Consider the following 16,835-nt stretch of genomic DNA (forward strand, 5'->3'; position numbering starts at 1 on the left):
TTAATAATATCCAAAAAATTGCTCCTCACAAGTACATTGTTCACAAACAAATTGATAACAGTAAGTTAGACCAGACAGAGAAGGTTGCAAGATGCTAAGCAGTAACAGAACATTCAGGTATGAGAATAAAAACATCAAATGCGCTGATCATATGTCTGTGTCCATTATCTACAAAAGGAAAGAAAAGCTTTGATATATATATGGATAGATAGATATATAGATATATCTATATACAAACTGAAAGGACTAGTATGGAAAGCCAGTTGTCTTGTGTGTAATTGCTATTCTAGTATTGCATGAACTAAATCTTTATTATGTGTTCCTCACCCTTGCCATATATACTCCCAGTAGTCACCAGATTCATTACCATTCTGTTCAGCATAACGTCATGCGAGTGGCGTCATCAGCTTCAACTTTACCGGTCGATCTTCACTAAACCTTAGTGAGGGGATAATGCTTGAATCTACCGGACCAAGAAATTGCACTTATAGTTCTTTCAGAAGGAATCTTCGAAGGATACGTGAAACTGTGCTAGTCTGGGTCGTTGTGATGATGCACTGGCGAGGCCTTGGAGCATCTTTATAACATCAACTGAGTCATCAAGATAATACTTTGCCATGCTTGGCTTCTTACCAACTGTACAAGCAAAGACCTCTGCAGTTGATAAAAATGAAGGATTATTTGTCGAGCTTAGGACGCTCTCAAACATGTCTTCATCTGACCGATCATCTCCAATGCAAAGAATGAAGTCTGGTGGCTTTCTGCTCAACACGGTTGAGATAAGATTCTCCACCACCACACCTTTGCTTATTCCCTGCACAATAAGCAAAGTATGACTCAAACAGTACTAACATGAAATATGAGAAGAGAAGACAAATCCTCCAGGAGTAAACGAATAAGTGGACACAAGGAAGTGAACCAATGTAAGGTATCAGATTAGGAATCAATGTGAACTGTACCACAAATGGAATAAAGATATAAGCTGAGTTGGGTTGACATGAGATAATGACATGTAGGCTTAAGCTCGAGTTAAATCGGATTTTGTGATGTATAGATAATCCTGGTTCGGCAGTGCCTCTGATTCTATTAAGATTGCAACTCTAGTACATGCATAACGCAGGATACATGACTTGCTTCGATATGAAAACAGATCATGGGACAGTAAATGTCACTTGAACGCTGGGTGGGCATACATCTTCTAGAACTCAATCCTAGTCAAGCCCCTTTAGCTTGAAAGCTATGTCTACTTGAACATAACAAATTGTGGATGTATAACAGAGGTCTTCTGTATGATCAAGAAAAACACAATTTGGTAGTAAGTTCAAAACAGCTAAAATCACATCCTACTTACTTGAGGGTTCACTTCAACAATATGTTGGCCCCTTTTAACAACAACAGGTTCATTAGCAAGCACACTCTCAAGGTGATCAAGGAGTTCTTTTGCCTGGCATGATCCAAAATCCGGATCAGCCTCCTGATGATGCCATACTAATGCACTCTCCTTAGGTTCGATGGAAGATCCATCAGTTGCCTCTGTGTAAAGCCTCATCACAGGATCTGCAATCTTTTTCCAATCAAAGTTCACAGGTAACTTGCATGACTCCCAAGGGGAATCCCTACTCCACCTGCAAAAAACACAACCATTTCTTAGAAACAACAAGCCTAGGAGCTGATAGACATATCCCTATATACAGATATTCTTTAGCATCACATATCATGATAATTTTAATGGTGTTTGTTTATTGTCAATCACAGTTTGAACAAACAAAGATTACTTCCTTCTTAGTATCTTAGTACTCTTATAAATACACTAAATACTATCTATCAGATCAACTTGGAATTTTTTACAAGTGTGCCTGTTAGTAGTAACAGTCACCTATCACTCCTATCTTCCAGCTTCTCTTCTTTCTTTATACCTACTATACAACAGATTACCATACTACAGCAAGATTATGGCACTTACCATCTAATTTCTATAAGAAAGCAAAAATATGATTTGAAACTTTGAATCATGCAGTTGCCGCATTTCCACACGATCACATTCTTCTTATTTAAAGAGTACAATTTCACCAAAATTCAAATGTGTCTCCTCTTAGTTAACATTTCTTCAAACATATCACACAATTAAGAATAATAATCCAACAAAAAAGAAGCATATATTTACCTTGTAAAGTAGCCATGCTCTGCGGCAATTCCTAGCTTCTCACATGGAGCAAACCATTTGCTCAACTCATCCTTTCGTCTCCCACTGACAACGAAAACTATATTCTTCGGATCAGCACACAAGCCATTCAAAAGAGAAATGACTTCATTGCTTGGTGTTTTGTCGATAGAAGCCTGTGGCGTCATCGTTCCATCGTAATCCAGTAAAATGAGTCTACTGCTCATCTTCCGGTATGCCGACACTATGTACTCCACAGACAGCTTCCTAAAATTAGGACCCAGAGCAACAACCCGGAAGCTCATTCCAAACCCAATCCCCCAGCATCTCCTGAGGTAATGGTCCTTGCAGGCCCGCTGCAAGTCCTGATCTAGTGACCTCGCCCAATAAGTGACATCATGCAAGCTGACATACTTATAGTGCTTCTCATGCCGCAACTGCTTCTCTGCCTCTGGCATCGCCACTGCCGAGTTAATCGCTTCTGCCACTGCATCAATATTCCATGGATTGACCCGAATAGCGCCACTCAACGATGGGGAGCAACCAATGAACTCTGACAGCACAATGATGCTCTTCTTTGGCATTCCATCAAATACCGGGCTCTCCTGCCTGCACACCGTATAGATGTAGGGGATCCGGTTGAGCCCGTCCCTCACTGCATTGACAACGCAGCATTCTGCGACAGAGTAGAAAGCAACCTTCTCATAGGTCGCCATGGGTTGGTCAATCAGCACAACAGGCTCATAACCTGGCCGTCCGAACCGCTCATTGATCCTTTTTCCAATTGATCGGATCTCATCCTGGACCTCTTGCACATCCCTCCCCTGGCTCCTCGCCGGGTTCGCTATCTGAATTAGCACCACCCGGCCCCGCAGCTCTTGATGTTCCTCTAGTAACTGCTCCATCGCCAAAAACTTTAACCCGATCCCCTTAAAAAGATCCACATCATCTACCCCAAGCAACAAGGTGCGACCTTTATACGTCTCCATGAGCTCCCGGACCTTGGCGGCCGTCTCGGGTGACGCGACAACAGATCTGAGCTGACCCATATCAATTCCCACCGGCAAAATCTTCACAGTAATTGTCCTCCCGTAATACTCGATCCCAATATACCCCCTCTTAGACTGGTAACCCAAGCCCAATAATCGCGAACAAGAAGAGAGGAAATGGCGAGCGTAATCGAAGGTATGAAACCCGACAATGTCAGCATTGAGCAGCGCACGAAGGAGGTCTTCGCGAATGGGAATTGTGCGAAAGATTTCCGAAGAGGGGAAAGGGGAATGGAGGAAAAATCCGAGCTTTACCCTTGGGAATCGCCTCCGGAGAAAGGTGGGCAAGGCGAGGAGATGGTAGTCGTGGATCCAGACGAGGTCGTCATCGGGGTTGAGGACTTCGGTGATGCAGTCGGCGTAGAGCTTGTTCGCCGAGAGGAAGGAGCGGTAGAGAGATCGGTCAAAGGGGAGGCCACCAAGGGAGCTAGGGTTTAGGGGGAGGAGGTAGTGGAGGAGAGGCCATAAGTAGTGTTTGCAGAAGCCGTGATAGAAGCGGGAGTGGAGGTCTGGGGGAATGAAAACGGGCACGCAGGAGAAGCGGGAGAAGAGGAGGTGGGAGAGCTCGTCGAGAATAGAGGGGTCGACGTTGGCGACTGCTACGGCTGCAGCAGGCGGGAGGGCGCCGACGTGGATCACTGGAGAGGGGACGCCAGAGCGGAGCTGGAACGGGAGCGCGTCGGTATCGAAGGAGAAGGAGAGGCCGGAAGGGGAACCGGGGTCAGGGGCGGAGCGGAGAGGGAGGAAATGGGCGACAACGATGCGCCGCGTCACCGGAGCGGGCGAAGTAGGGGAGTCGGGGCCCAAGACGCCGGGGAGCGTCATCACGCGGGGTAGCCGCGCAGCGGCGCTCCGCGGCGACGCCGCCGGTAAGTCAGCCTCGGCGGCCGCAGCGAGTTCCAGAAGGTTCGCGCACGAGAGAGAAGGCATCTCGTCTTCTTCCTGCGCTGGCGCGTTCCGGGTTAGGGTTCAGAGTTATCGGTGGGTGTTGCAGACGAAGAGGAGGAAGGAGGAAGGCGAGAGCATGTGGGGGTGTTTAAAAATGGTGGATTCGATTCGGTTAAAACTTCTACCAGTTTGGAATAATACCCCGATAAACTTTATCCGGAATATCGCTGCGCCGTCGAATAAACAGACGCCGGAGAGGGAGGATGGACAAAGAGAGACGGATAACGGAGAGAGAAAGACGAATAGGGGAGATAAAACTCGCGAAAGAGGAGGTTGTATATCAAGCCATGGGACTACCGGGAATAGACGGTGGTTTTATCCGGATGATATATCCACCTAAAATGACGGATTTGCCATTTAGGCAGAGGGGGAGGATGGGATAGGATTTGAAAAAAAAAAAAAAAATGGGGACCGGATGTTCCATTCAAATCACGTGCTCGTTGTCCTTCCTGTTCCCCCATTACGGGATTACGGGTGTCCGTAACGGAGAGAACGAGGATAAGATAAGAACAAAGCTTGCCGTCTCCAAATAAATTCGAGATAAAATCGAAAGATGAATTGGATAAGATTGTAGGGGTATATGCTTCCCATAGTGGTGAACTATCTGGAGGAGGAGGAGGAGGAGGAGGAGAAAGGTATCCGATGCCTGCGTATGTATGAATTTCTCGTTCAAGTAACAACGGCATTCTTTTTTATGATAGCAAATTAAAATGATAATTAAGCGTGACTGTTAAAACTCATCTTTAAAATGCTTTTATTAACATCTTTTGGTTTACGAATCTATTTTAGTCGAGAGAAATGAGGAATCCATTGCTTTTATGGGCCAGTTTCGTCCTAAGGAGAAAATGGAAGCTTCTCGGAAGTCGGTCTAAAGACACATGCCGGTGAACCCCCCACGGCCCCTCCCGGTCACCCCCCCTACAGCCCTACTGGATACGCTCCAGCTGGCCAAAATAAATACCACGGAGCACGAGACCGCACGACACGGCACATACCATCCTTCTCGGCCAGCTACCCGACACGTGGCCCTGTGATCATACGTGGCCACAAGAGGGGGACCTTTGACGGGGCCCACTCGATCGAGCCGACGTCGACCGCCAACCTTGACTCCAGTTGGGATGGCTCCACGTATCCGGAGGTGGAGATCGAACGGGGAGTTCGTCTCCTCGCGGAGGAATTTCTATGCGGACGCTCGGATGATGGTGGGTTCCGCGCTTCCTCGGGGGGGGGGGGGGGCCCCGCTCCCGCTCCGACCTCGTATGGATGCCACGTTGGCGTTCAGGGAGAGGTGACGTCTGCTGACGTAAACCGTCACAAGCCGCGGTTGACCGGATAGAGAAGCGATGGGATCGTTTATCCGCTTCCAGACTTCTTCGCGACGTGCGGGCCCCACCTTAGCTGCCATGTCGGCGCCAATCTGGGACCCACTTTATCTAGAATAAAAACGTTACGGATTATTAGCAGGATAATTTGTTAATTACATATATACCCCCGAATCATTGCCCATCTTCATAAAGACACCCTCGATTATTTTATTTTTATACATTGACCCCTTAAATATTTCTCGATCACTCTTTTAATATACTAGAGTGAAATTGTTTTTAAATGGCCCAACGATTTGATTACAAATTACGATACTTTAAATAATATAATAGCAATTATTATAGTTAAAAAGATTTTTTTGTGGCAAATAATGTAATCAAGAGATAGATCCCTTAGAAAGATGATGTTAACTTTGTTTGCGACTTAATTATATTTTATTTTTTAATTAATAATAGCATCGGATTAAAAAATTAATTATAATTAAATTGTAAAAGGTCCGAAAACTTGGAGTGCTCTCTAAGGAGAAGATTACGATTAGGGAATAAAATAAAAAATATTAGATTAGGGCATAATTGGCATTAGAGACGTAATACTGAGGGCATGTTGCCAAAAACTTGTCAGTATATGTGATTAACTTCAAAGTATTAAAGAAGGTTATCCATATGCTATCCACGCATTCAATAGAAAAGAAAAGGATAATAATAATATCCCAGATGAAGAAAAGGATTGGTATCCACCACAGTAGGATAAGCTACCTAACCATGCAAACGAGTTAGGGTGAAAGACTTGCATTGGAGGTAAAGGAAAAAAATAAAAATAAAAAAAAAATAAATTAAAAAGAGAAAAGGGGATATATTTTGCCAATGACGTGGCTGGAAAGGGCCCACGTCGGCATCGTGGGATTATACGTGGCCCAATGGCATGTCAACAAGAAGATTGCAAGGGGGGTGACTTGCCTTGGAAAACAAATATGCCGCCCCCAATTACTTTGGGTCTGTAATGCCATAATGGAGACATAACTTTGTGCCTTTTATTATCTTAAGAAACCATAGATGCCTGAATTGGACACTCACCGATTACCAATACCAATTGAATTTTCCAATTCTCTAAGGCATAGTTTATATATATATATATATTTTGATTTTATTATTATCGATGTACTATCGAAAAAATATTTATTATTATTTTCTAGAGAAAAATCTCTCGGATCCTGACGAGGTAGCAGACACAAATAGGACTGTCAAAATAAACGAGCGGCTCGTATAAAAAAGTTTCTCACAAAACTCTAATTCCTAAATCTCACATTTGACATCTCTCAAATCCCTAACCCGCCTCCTTTTCCTCCTCCTTCCACACATGTGCTCGTCTTCCTCAAGCTGCCGCGGTGCTGCCTCATCCTTCTTCGCCAAACTCCTCCTTGTCCTCCTTTGGCAACGACAAACCTCGTCTTCCTACTCCTTCGAACTAGCTTCTCCTCTTTGGATGACGACAAGTCGGCTTCTCCTCCTTCGGTAACGGTAAGTTGGCTCGGACTTGACTCGAGTTGAGTTGAGCTGAGCCTGGACAGAATTCTAAGGCTTGAAATTAATTTCAAGCCAAGTCTAAGTCGGAGTAGACTCACTCAGGCTTGACTCGTTTACACCCCTATACACAAGAGCCTACCGTCTAACAACTGTATCATTACCATTGCAAACCCAAACACTCATAATTATACGAAATGCCAAGAAAAGCTACAAAGATGACTACCGATGCCAATGGTAAATATTATATAAAATGAGAGATAAAGATTCTAAAATAATGCTTATATCTTTATTTCTACCTTCATATAGAGTCTCTATTTCCTTATACTGATATCTTTTATCTATCAACTTATACACGCCAAAAATAAATAAATAAATAAACAAGCAAAAAAAAAATCTTCTTATTAATTTTTATTTAACGCGTTTAACTCTCTCAACTATTTAATATTTCTTACCTCTACGATGATATTAACATGAAAAAGAAAATTAAATAACTATCTAACCCTTAATATTTTCATTTTCCCATCTCTAAAACAACACATAAAATCAACATTATTTTTTGAAAAAAAATTCAAGCCAACAACCAACCAAAAAGCATCATAAAGCTAGCAAAAAAGAAGTAGAATAGATTTTATACAAATCTCTCAGAAGATATTCTCCAGAACTCCTCATGAACTGTCCTTCTCATTGGCAGCACACATCTCACTCATCCCACTTCTAAAATGGAAGATTTTAATAATAAGTTGACCAGTTACCTAAGATTAGAGACGTGAAGGATAACGATGATCAGGTGATGGATTGGATTGGCTTCTTTATTCAAATGGGTTGAATTAGGAGTTAGTGTGCATTGGAATAGGTGGGGTTTTGGTCACCACTTTTCCAAACCCTATCCATGGGATAGGTGTTTGTGGTAGTAGGACTAAGTCAATGCAAACAATGACTATAGAAAGATGAGAAACAAAAACATAAAATAAAGGAAGAAGCATGGAAAGAACTCAACAATGACTATAGAAAGAGATAAATATGGAGGACTTGTCTTTTTTAAAAGACATAATATGCATTGGTTGATTCGCTACCTAACATTTTACGGTATAAACCGGTTATCTAACTTAGTATCAAATCTTGACGAATTTTATGTACTTTGTAATTTTAATAGGAAATTAATATATATTTCATTCCCTCGTAGGTTTTAGTATGCATGGACCTTTCTCACATTTGACCTTCGGTAGTTTCGAACTAAAAAATATTAACTTGTTTTATTGATGTTACGTTCTTATTCAAATTCAACTTTGTTGATATCTAGAAACTCAAATTTTATTTATCAAAATAGACTACACCATAAATTTAATATCAAAAGAAATTTGTTTTACTATAGCTATTAGTAAAATGTTGAAGAATTCAACATTTTAATTTTACATGAAAATACCAACTAATTTAATATATATATATATATATATATATAATTTAATATATATATATATATATATATATATATATATATAAGTAGGGGTCTTATACCAGCAATTTATTTGAGTAAACTAATTTATTTTTTAGATAAAATGATAACTACTTCAACTAAGTTATTCCCTTTGTTTTGCTATTCTTAGTGGTCACACATGAAACACAAATCAAATCAACGATTTTATCTCATAATAAGATGATGAAACTTGTTAATAGTTCCTCTGCTAGATAAATTACTAATAAGTTTAGTGTTTTACCGACAACTATAGTTAAATAGACTTGTTTTAATATTAAATTTGTGGTGTGGTCAACTTTTTATAAATAAAATGTAGGACAGTGCTAGTTTGATTAAAAAAAACTTGACATTCTAGTGAAAGGAGAAACATTAATATGGAAAACTTCAACAGTTAGGGTTTCCTGGAGCCTTCTCCACAATAAAAGGACAAGAAGCAATTAATAGTAACTAATAGTAACTAATAGTAACAAGAGGAAGAAGAAGAAGAAAAAGAAAAAGAAAAAGGACACAAGAGGAAGAATCCAAGTCCTGGAGCACTTGGACCCGAAACAGCAACCAAGAATAGGTAAAAGAAAGGGATAAGGACATGAGAAAAGGAAGGGAGAAGGTGGGAGAGGAGGGATACTATGAAACATATCTAAAGTAATTGTGGTTGAAAACAACTTCCATGAGATAGGATGAGATTATGAGAAGAAAATAGAGAGGTCTCCATGCAAGACCACCAATAATAGCTTGAGATTCCTGGCACCCCAAAGTCCTAATTAATCAAAAAAAGACAAAGCTATAGGACAAGTGTTGGGCTAAGTCTAAGTGTAGAGGATTGAAAATGTCTTAAAAGATGATGGGATGAATGATCAAATTAGAGGGTCAAAAGCTGGCTTTCCCTTCTCTCTGGCGCGTGCGGATATTATGGGACACATATTAGTGTATCGATCGCAGGTATTTGATGGCTTCACTGTGTCCACTAAAGTTCTCGATAACCCTAATGTATCTCTTTTTTGAGTATAAACAAAAGCTATCTGATACGTGTCAACGTATCAATCACACTTATCTGTAGTGCGTCTAGATTTAGATAGGTCGGCTTGCAATAAATCTCGGTTTGTCTTTAAATAATAACTTTCTGCCTCACTTTCAAGGAGCTCACGTAAATAAGTGAATACTTTATATTTTAAAGTATAGACAGATGTGAAAAAAAATCTAAATATACTCTGGATTTTTATTATGATACTATGGTAACTCGTCAACTACTGTAAAAACTTAACTAGAATGTTGTAAAATAGAAACCCTAGACGGATGTGGTCTAGAAAGTAAAAAAAAAAATCATATATACTTCTAGAATCAGATCAAAGCTATAACAACTAAAACATGTTGATCCAAATATGCAGGTTTCTACAAGTTGGAATTTTCTAGTCCAAATTCAGCTTACATTATTGCTTATATGATAAAAGGCCTTGTGAAGAAACTATTCCCAGGTGATCATATGGGCTTTAAAGAACATGGACCTCCTGGTCCAATCTAGTAGAAAAGAGAGAGCAAAATTGCTCTCATTTTTATTTCTTGTTCTATTCTTTGGTTTAAGTTGCTTTACACCCTGTTTGGAAAACCCAAATCTATAACTTTTTCAACTTACTTAAAATTTTAGTTTCTCTAAATTTGTTATTTGAATATGTTAATCCAAATTATTTGAAGTCCGACATGAAATTATTTTACCATTCGAGTTAAGTATTAGGGTGAAAATAGAAAAATAAAATAAATTAATAAGATAAATTTCTACCTCATTCTAAATATTTCAATTATTATTATTATTATTTCAAACAGTGAAATTAATTCCAAATGAAATAAAATGGAACCCATGTAGAATTGGTTCCAAAATAACCATTAAAAATAACAACTATCTTATAATTCTTCATCTCAAAGAATACAAGATGTGGTACGGTATATCAATCGATCCGATACCCATTAACGAACCCGATCCGATAGTAATCCGGGTCATAGTTTTGGCATCCAAACCCGCGTCAGAGTGTTCGTCTTCTTTCTATCCTTAAACCTCCCCCGAGGCCCGAGATGGCCTCCGGCGTCGCTGCGCTCCCGACCCTCCTTCCCCAAATCCAATCGAAACCCCTCAAACTAGGTTTAGGTTTAGGGTTACGGTTCGAAGGCTGTACTTATCACTCGAGGTTTCCTCCTCTCCCCCGTTCGCCGGAGCTCCGGAGGAAGACCGCCCTGCGTGGGCGAGCGATCGAAGCTTCCTTGAGAGAGACGGGTGGAGAGGGCTTGTCGCCTTGGGATGATAAGCCTTACGAGCTTCTACTTGGTGGGAGGAGAGCTTATCTCGACGAGCAAGACGTGGTCAGCTTTCTCGATCCGCCGAAGGAGCTCGTTCCAATCGATCCCGCTTCGTATAACCCTGCTTCCTATCTGTGGTGAGCTCTAGGATGAGTTGGATATTGGTTCGAGTTGATGATTTAATTTGAAAATGTGATACTTCCGGTACGGAATATTGTGTGGTATGGCATAAAGGCATGATCTTGCTCGTTCTTATGGGGTTTTAGGAATGCCCGAATAGAGAAAAGAGGCAATGGAGCAAAAACCTAGTAGGGTAAACTAGGCATAACTTTCCAACTCATTGGACTTCTCCCCGTATTTGTTTTACTCATTTGTCAACTGATTAAAGTTACTGAACTTTGTCATGTACCATTCTGCTATTACTTGCATCCAGATATACCGGTGATCATTGCTATATTAATAGACTATACGTCTTCCATTCTCTGTGTTTAGCCATATAATTTTTTCTTTTCTCGGAACCATTCAGTCATGAAGTTAGTGGAGTGTGTCTCTGTACGAACTTATATTTAGATAGAATGAAAGAAAACACAAATAAATAAGTTAGGGTAAAATCTTCATTATGTCATATAGTGCATTTTTGAATGACAGTGAATTCTTATGATTCTTGTACTCGTAGCTTTTGTTGGTACATGCCTCCTACATCGATTAATCCTTAAACGATACTATTACAAGGAAATGGCTCTTTCATACTTTTGTTTCTTCAACAAATTTTGTTTTGCAGGAAGAAGATTGGAGATATACCTGAAGAAAGAAGGCATCGGCTGCTTTCTACTGTAAAAGCAAGGTGATTTCTGATGTCTCTGTGGACCAATATTATGGTGCTTTGCAGTAGTACCATGATGTTCTCATTCATTTTCTTTTCAAGATGTGCAAGATCAGTACATGTTCAGAATTTAAATTTCTATTTTGTTATAATGATACTAGTATCGCAATATGTGAATATTTTGTTGGAAAATTGGTGCAAATGATTCTTTTCATGCAGACTTGTAAGCAGGGCTTGGGAATTAGCTGGGATGCGCTATCAAGATGTAAAGTTGGCAAAGCAAAGTTCATCCCCTTTGTTATCGTTGAGTGACAAGTCAAGTGCATCAGAAGTTTGGAATTGTCGAACAAGCAAAGGTGATTTTCCTAGAATTTCTGTGGTATAAATTTGACTATTTATTTTAATATTGAAATAGTTAGAAATAGCCGAACCTTTTGTAATATGTGAATCCTAGTTGAGTTTGACACCAATTGTATTCAGATTGTTAAAATAAACTTGGACTGTGCTTCATACATATTAACAATAAGGTAACCATTAAGTTTAATGTGATCGATTTGTTTTCAGAGTGTGATGAAGTGACTAATCTTAATTATATCTGCTCTTTCTAAACTTTTAAAAATGGTATTGATCTAGCCATCTTTAGGATTGCAAGAAGGGTCACTGTGAGGTTGCTTACTTTTCAGCATCGTACAACACATTGACACCCTCCTTGCTAGCAAATGTTCTAGCAACAATGGCAGATGTCATCTTTATTTTGTGCCTAATGCTGGTCTCAAATGGATCCTCAGGTTGAAGAGGATAAGAGTGGGGGAACTAGAGGAAATTTCTTGAGGTGGTTGGTGACTATTTTAATCAAACTAAGGGAACATATGATACTTGCAGTCATTAATGATAAGAAAGGGACTGCTTAGAATATCTGGTTTAACTTATTTCTTCTTGTTGTACTTGGAAAATTATAGAAGCTATAGCTTTCAATGTGTCAGATGGCCATTACCAATTATAAAAAAAACTCCTTTTTCTGGTCATCATCATTTTAAATGTTAATGCTGATGATGTAATGAATTAAAATTTTTCACTTGCCAAATTTATCAAATCATCTTATGGATAAGCTATGTTTTTTTGGATTTCATGACCAATCTTTATGTATGGTCTTCTGTTATTTATTCTTAATGAGTTGTCTTTTCCATCTTGTTGTTTCTACTCCGTATAAAACCTATAATATTTACTAACCTTTTTTTTTTATTGGAACAGGTCCTTTGCCAATTCCTTGGTTAAATGACTTCAAGAAGGTTTTTTTCAAAGATATTTACAGATGCTTTGGTCTTGCCTTTACTTTTCATACTTGCAATTTATTGCATGATTTGCAACTTTGTAATTCGGACTATTTTTGCACAGATTATTTTCCGTGGCAAAGATGGGGGCACTTATGGACGAATAATAGTTGGTAAATTTTTTTGTACCTATACATACATATACGATGCCTTGTCATTTGTCTTAACTGGACTGCTTGCTTGTCATTTGATTTTATTCTTTTTTTATCAAAATAACATCAGAAAGATAGTAAAGATACTTCATGTGATTTCAACATAATGTTGTTTCTGTTTTATCCCAAGAATAAGATGACTTGCTGGAATCATGCTAGAATATATTTTGTTCTCAGCAACTGTCCTAAGTGTTACTTGCACATTATAATAGATGAAGAGAATATATGTATGGGTTTGGAATATTTTTCTGAAATTCTTGCAACCAGAAAAATCGTCATGTATTATTGTTATGAACTTGATATTGTGATCTTAACTAAATCATAACTGGGAACTTACTGGACTGGTGTGCAAATTTATCTAGGAGCTTGCTGATTTATTGCATTCTAAACTTGGCGTAATATGGTGTTATTTATATAATTAGAGGGAGAGGAAAAGGCAGGGAGGCACATGCTTACATTTAGACCTCTGATTGTTTTTGAAATCAAAATTTTAATTCTTTTAGTTAGTTTTCCTTCTCTAATGAGTTGTGGAATTCATATCTTTTCTCTGATGATTGATCTAATTTGCTTTTTATAATTGTTCTGGGAGAACAATAAAACCAGTTACTTTCTTCTTCAGGAGGATCAATTCCTTTTGGTTTGGCTACTTCATCCTGCCCATTGTACTTCAAGGTGAAACAGGCTGTTGAAGTAATGTCTACTGAACAGCCATGTGATTTGGCATATGAATTTGGTGATGGGCTTTTCGATCCTGAGATCTTTCCAAAGGGATTCCCATTGCCAGGTAAGTAGTAATTGTCTTATTGAGCGTTTATATTTGAAAATCAATTGTTGGTGGTCTTTAGGTCTCGTCAAGGTTTTAAAAGACCATAGGCGGTAGACGGGCTGACAAGGCACCTAGGCACTAGGCAGGTGCCGAGATTCAAGACGGTTAATAAATAAACAAATAAAAGAAATAATAGTTAGGGAAGAAAATAAAATTAATACCTACAATCTAAACAATATACTAATGTATTCTTGTTAAGAACTATAATAAGCTATTCAAATCCACTAATTCATCAACATGTATAATAATTTTGAATTTTGAAGTCAATTTACATATTAAATATGATATGAGATGTTAAGGCGGTCACTTAGATTGGACCTAAGTTGAGCTTGGTTGTATTCTATCTAAGACTGGAGCCTAGGTGGTAAGGCGGAAGTTTTTTAAAAGAATGGGTCTCGTAGGTAACATTGCTCCAAATTTTAATAATTTATTTCATGATGATGTGATATGTATCAAAGTTATAGGGCTAAATTATTAGATATATTATGGTTGACTGGCATCTGGGAAGCTGCAGCCGGTTAGAGGAAGATATCATGTTTATTTGAGAGGGCAACAGTTTTTTAATACATTAAAGTTCTCCTTTTGTCTTCCTAAATAATCAACTTATAAATAAAAAAGATAATAAAAACATAACATAAAGAGAGTTTTAGGAGATATCCAATAATTCAAAGGATCTATATGTATAAAAAAAAAGTTCAGATGAATGTGAACAAAAGTGATAGTTAATGTGAAATTATCCCTAAAAAGGTCTGCACATCATATTCCTTATCTTTTGACAAGATACACTACACCAGGATGACAAGGTGAGTGTCAAATCATGATTCTATTGTATGAGACATATCTAGCAAACGTAAATGTAGGTGGATCAATAGAGTACTTTTGGAATAAAAAGAGCATGCTGAAGTTCGATTGTAAAGTTCTCTTTAGATATAATCTTCAGATTTAGGACAAACACACATGTGTGCTTGTTTTCATAGTTAGTTACTTAGGTTGAATAATTCTTTTGTTGATGAATCAAAATATCTTTTCTTGTAGTAACTTACACATTTCATTATAACTTCATTTGCTCCTAACCTGACCTGCTGATTGTCTGGTATTACACTATTTCGTATTGTGATTATACTCATCAAGATTATTGTCGAGTACTTTACCTACTAGCTCTGTACTATTATCTTAATTCTGCTGCACAAATCCCATTAAAATAAGGTGTGAACGAGTGATACTTGCCCAACATTTTCCTTTGTGTATCGCTTAGTCGGTGGTACCTTGTTGCCAAGGAAACTAAGCATCCTTTTGTTTATATTTTGAGTATATATAATGCTTCTACTGTTTGCTGTATCATTGTATGATGCATCTAATAATCAACTTAGTGAAGTAGATATCTACATTGCATGAACTTTAACTTATTTAAGGAAAAAGAAAATTAGCTGTCTCAATCTGAAGCAGTAGAATTTTGAACTTTCAGTTCCACATCAACTGCAGTCATATTTACAGGCTAAAACATTCTCCGAGAGCAATTTTTTCTTCTTAAAGTTTTAGCGAGAAAGGCTTGGTAATAATGTAGAATGCTAGATTAAGCTTGAAATTAAGTTTATGAACTATTTTTCTGTAGTTTGTCCGAGACATGATAAAATGAAGTATCATTCAATCTTCTTCTCCAGTGTAGTGTTTTTTTTTTCTTCTTTTCTTTTCTTTCTTCTCTTTAGTCTACACATTAACTCCTCTGTTCCTCTTTTGTGTCATTATTAGTAAAACATCCTTGGCCATTCAGTGATCAGTTGGTTTTTTATATACGTCATGCTGGACCTGGAGTGTCAGTGGGACAAGCATGGCAAGAAGGGAATAGTTTGGAGCAAGTCCCCAAGAAGCTCTGCAATGAGATCTTAATGGTCAGAGATTATTCTGTCAGTGGATGCTGAGCTTCGGAGTTATCACTTGATTAGTTTATTGATGCTACTAATTGGAATTCAAGTTTGGATATGATTTTGTGTACAACGATGAGTTATGACAGCCAAGGATGCTACTGTGAATCAAATAAGAGACTGCTCATGCCTAACTATTTAAGCAACGGAGCTTACATTAATACATTCCTGGTCGGAGCTTAAGCTACTCTTTGAATCTCAATGCAGCATTTGAAGCAGGTGTTTAACCAGAGTCCTGTCTATACTTTGGCACCTTTTATGCTCAAGCTAGCCTTGGCTTGGCTTGTCCTTCTGTTGATATTTCATTCAGTAGATTGAGGTATTTGCTACCATCTCTCCTTATCAGATGAGCTAGTCAGATGAGCTTATGTATCTCTTTACTATGGATTACAAAACTCCCTTTATATGACAAAATTTTGATATTTAAGGTTATATCTGAAGAGCTTTTTCAGTATGTATTAAACTGCAATTTTCATAGTCTGCTTTGCTCTGCCTCAGGCTCTTGATATACTCGCCAATTTGATAAGTCAGTTAATTTGCAGTTCTAGCGGTGAGATAGAGTTCTCTGTTATGGTCAATGTGTGCATGGGATAGAAAAGTTGGAGAGAATCAAAGGAGAATATAAACCATGTTGTCTATTTGCTGATTTATATGTTTGTTCAAATTCAAATGTTATTTGTAATAGGGAAAAGAAAGTTTACGTGTTAGATAATTATTTTTTTTAACTATCGAAAGAGATTTATATATATAAAATGTCGATCAATTCAGTGTTTTAGGATCAGACAAAAACGCTGAATGGATTAGCGTTTTTATTCAGAGATAAAATATTAATTAGTTCAACGTTTTAATTAGGATTACAGTAAATTAAATTTTATTTGATAATAAATTTGAGGAGTAATATATTTTGGTAAAAATAAATTAGAACCGAGCTAGTTTGTTTCCGTAAAAAAAAACTCTAATTTGGGCAAAAACTTTAAAAAAGAAAATTGCGTTGACTAGTGGCTTTGACTTAAAAAC

At 38.3% G+C, this 16,835-nt stretch overlaps 2 protein-coding genes across 2 annotated transcripts; one reads left to right on the forward strand and one right to left on the reverse strand.

Moving 5' to 3' along the window:
* On the reverse strand, positions 1–4,449 carry LOC140759926 (probable alpha,alpha-trehalose-phosphate synthase [UDP-forming] 9). Its single transcript, XM_073096638.1, has 3 exons — positions 2,165–4,449; positions 1,352–1,625; positions 1–814 (listed from the first exon to the last, which is right to left on the reverse strand). Exons 1-3 carry the CDS (start codon positions 4,138–4,140, stop codon positions 497–499), a joined length of 2,568 nt encoding a protein of 855 aa, XP_072952739.1. The 5' UTR covers positions 4,141–4,449; the 3' UTR covers positions 1–496.
* A 6,052-nt stretch (positions 4,450–10,501) lies between these two features.
* On the forward strand, positions 10,502–16,287 carry LOC140760505 (uncharacterized). The gene is made up of 7 exons (XM_073097488.1): positions 10,502–10,901; positions 11,546–11,608; positions 11,807–11,943; positions 12,839–12,876; positions 12,983–13,031; positions 13,690–13,854; positions 15,646–16,287. Exons 1-7 carry the CDS (start codon positions 10,543–10,545, stop codon positions 15,813–15,815), a joined length of 981 nt encoding a protein of 326 aa, XP_072953589.1. The 5' UTR covers positions 10,502–10,542; the 3' UTR covers positions 15,816–16,287.
* Positions 16,288–16,835: the final 548 nt, after the last annotated feature.

This window comes from Typha angustifolia, chromosome 5, assembly GCF_048772165.1.
Source record: "Typha angustifolia cultivar Huaian chromosome 5, ASM4877216v1, whole genome shotgun sequence".
In the NCBI taxonomy this organism is placed as follows: Eukaryota; Viridiplantae; Streptophyta; class Magnoliopsida; order Poales; family Typhaceae; genus Typha; species Typha angustifolia.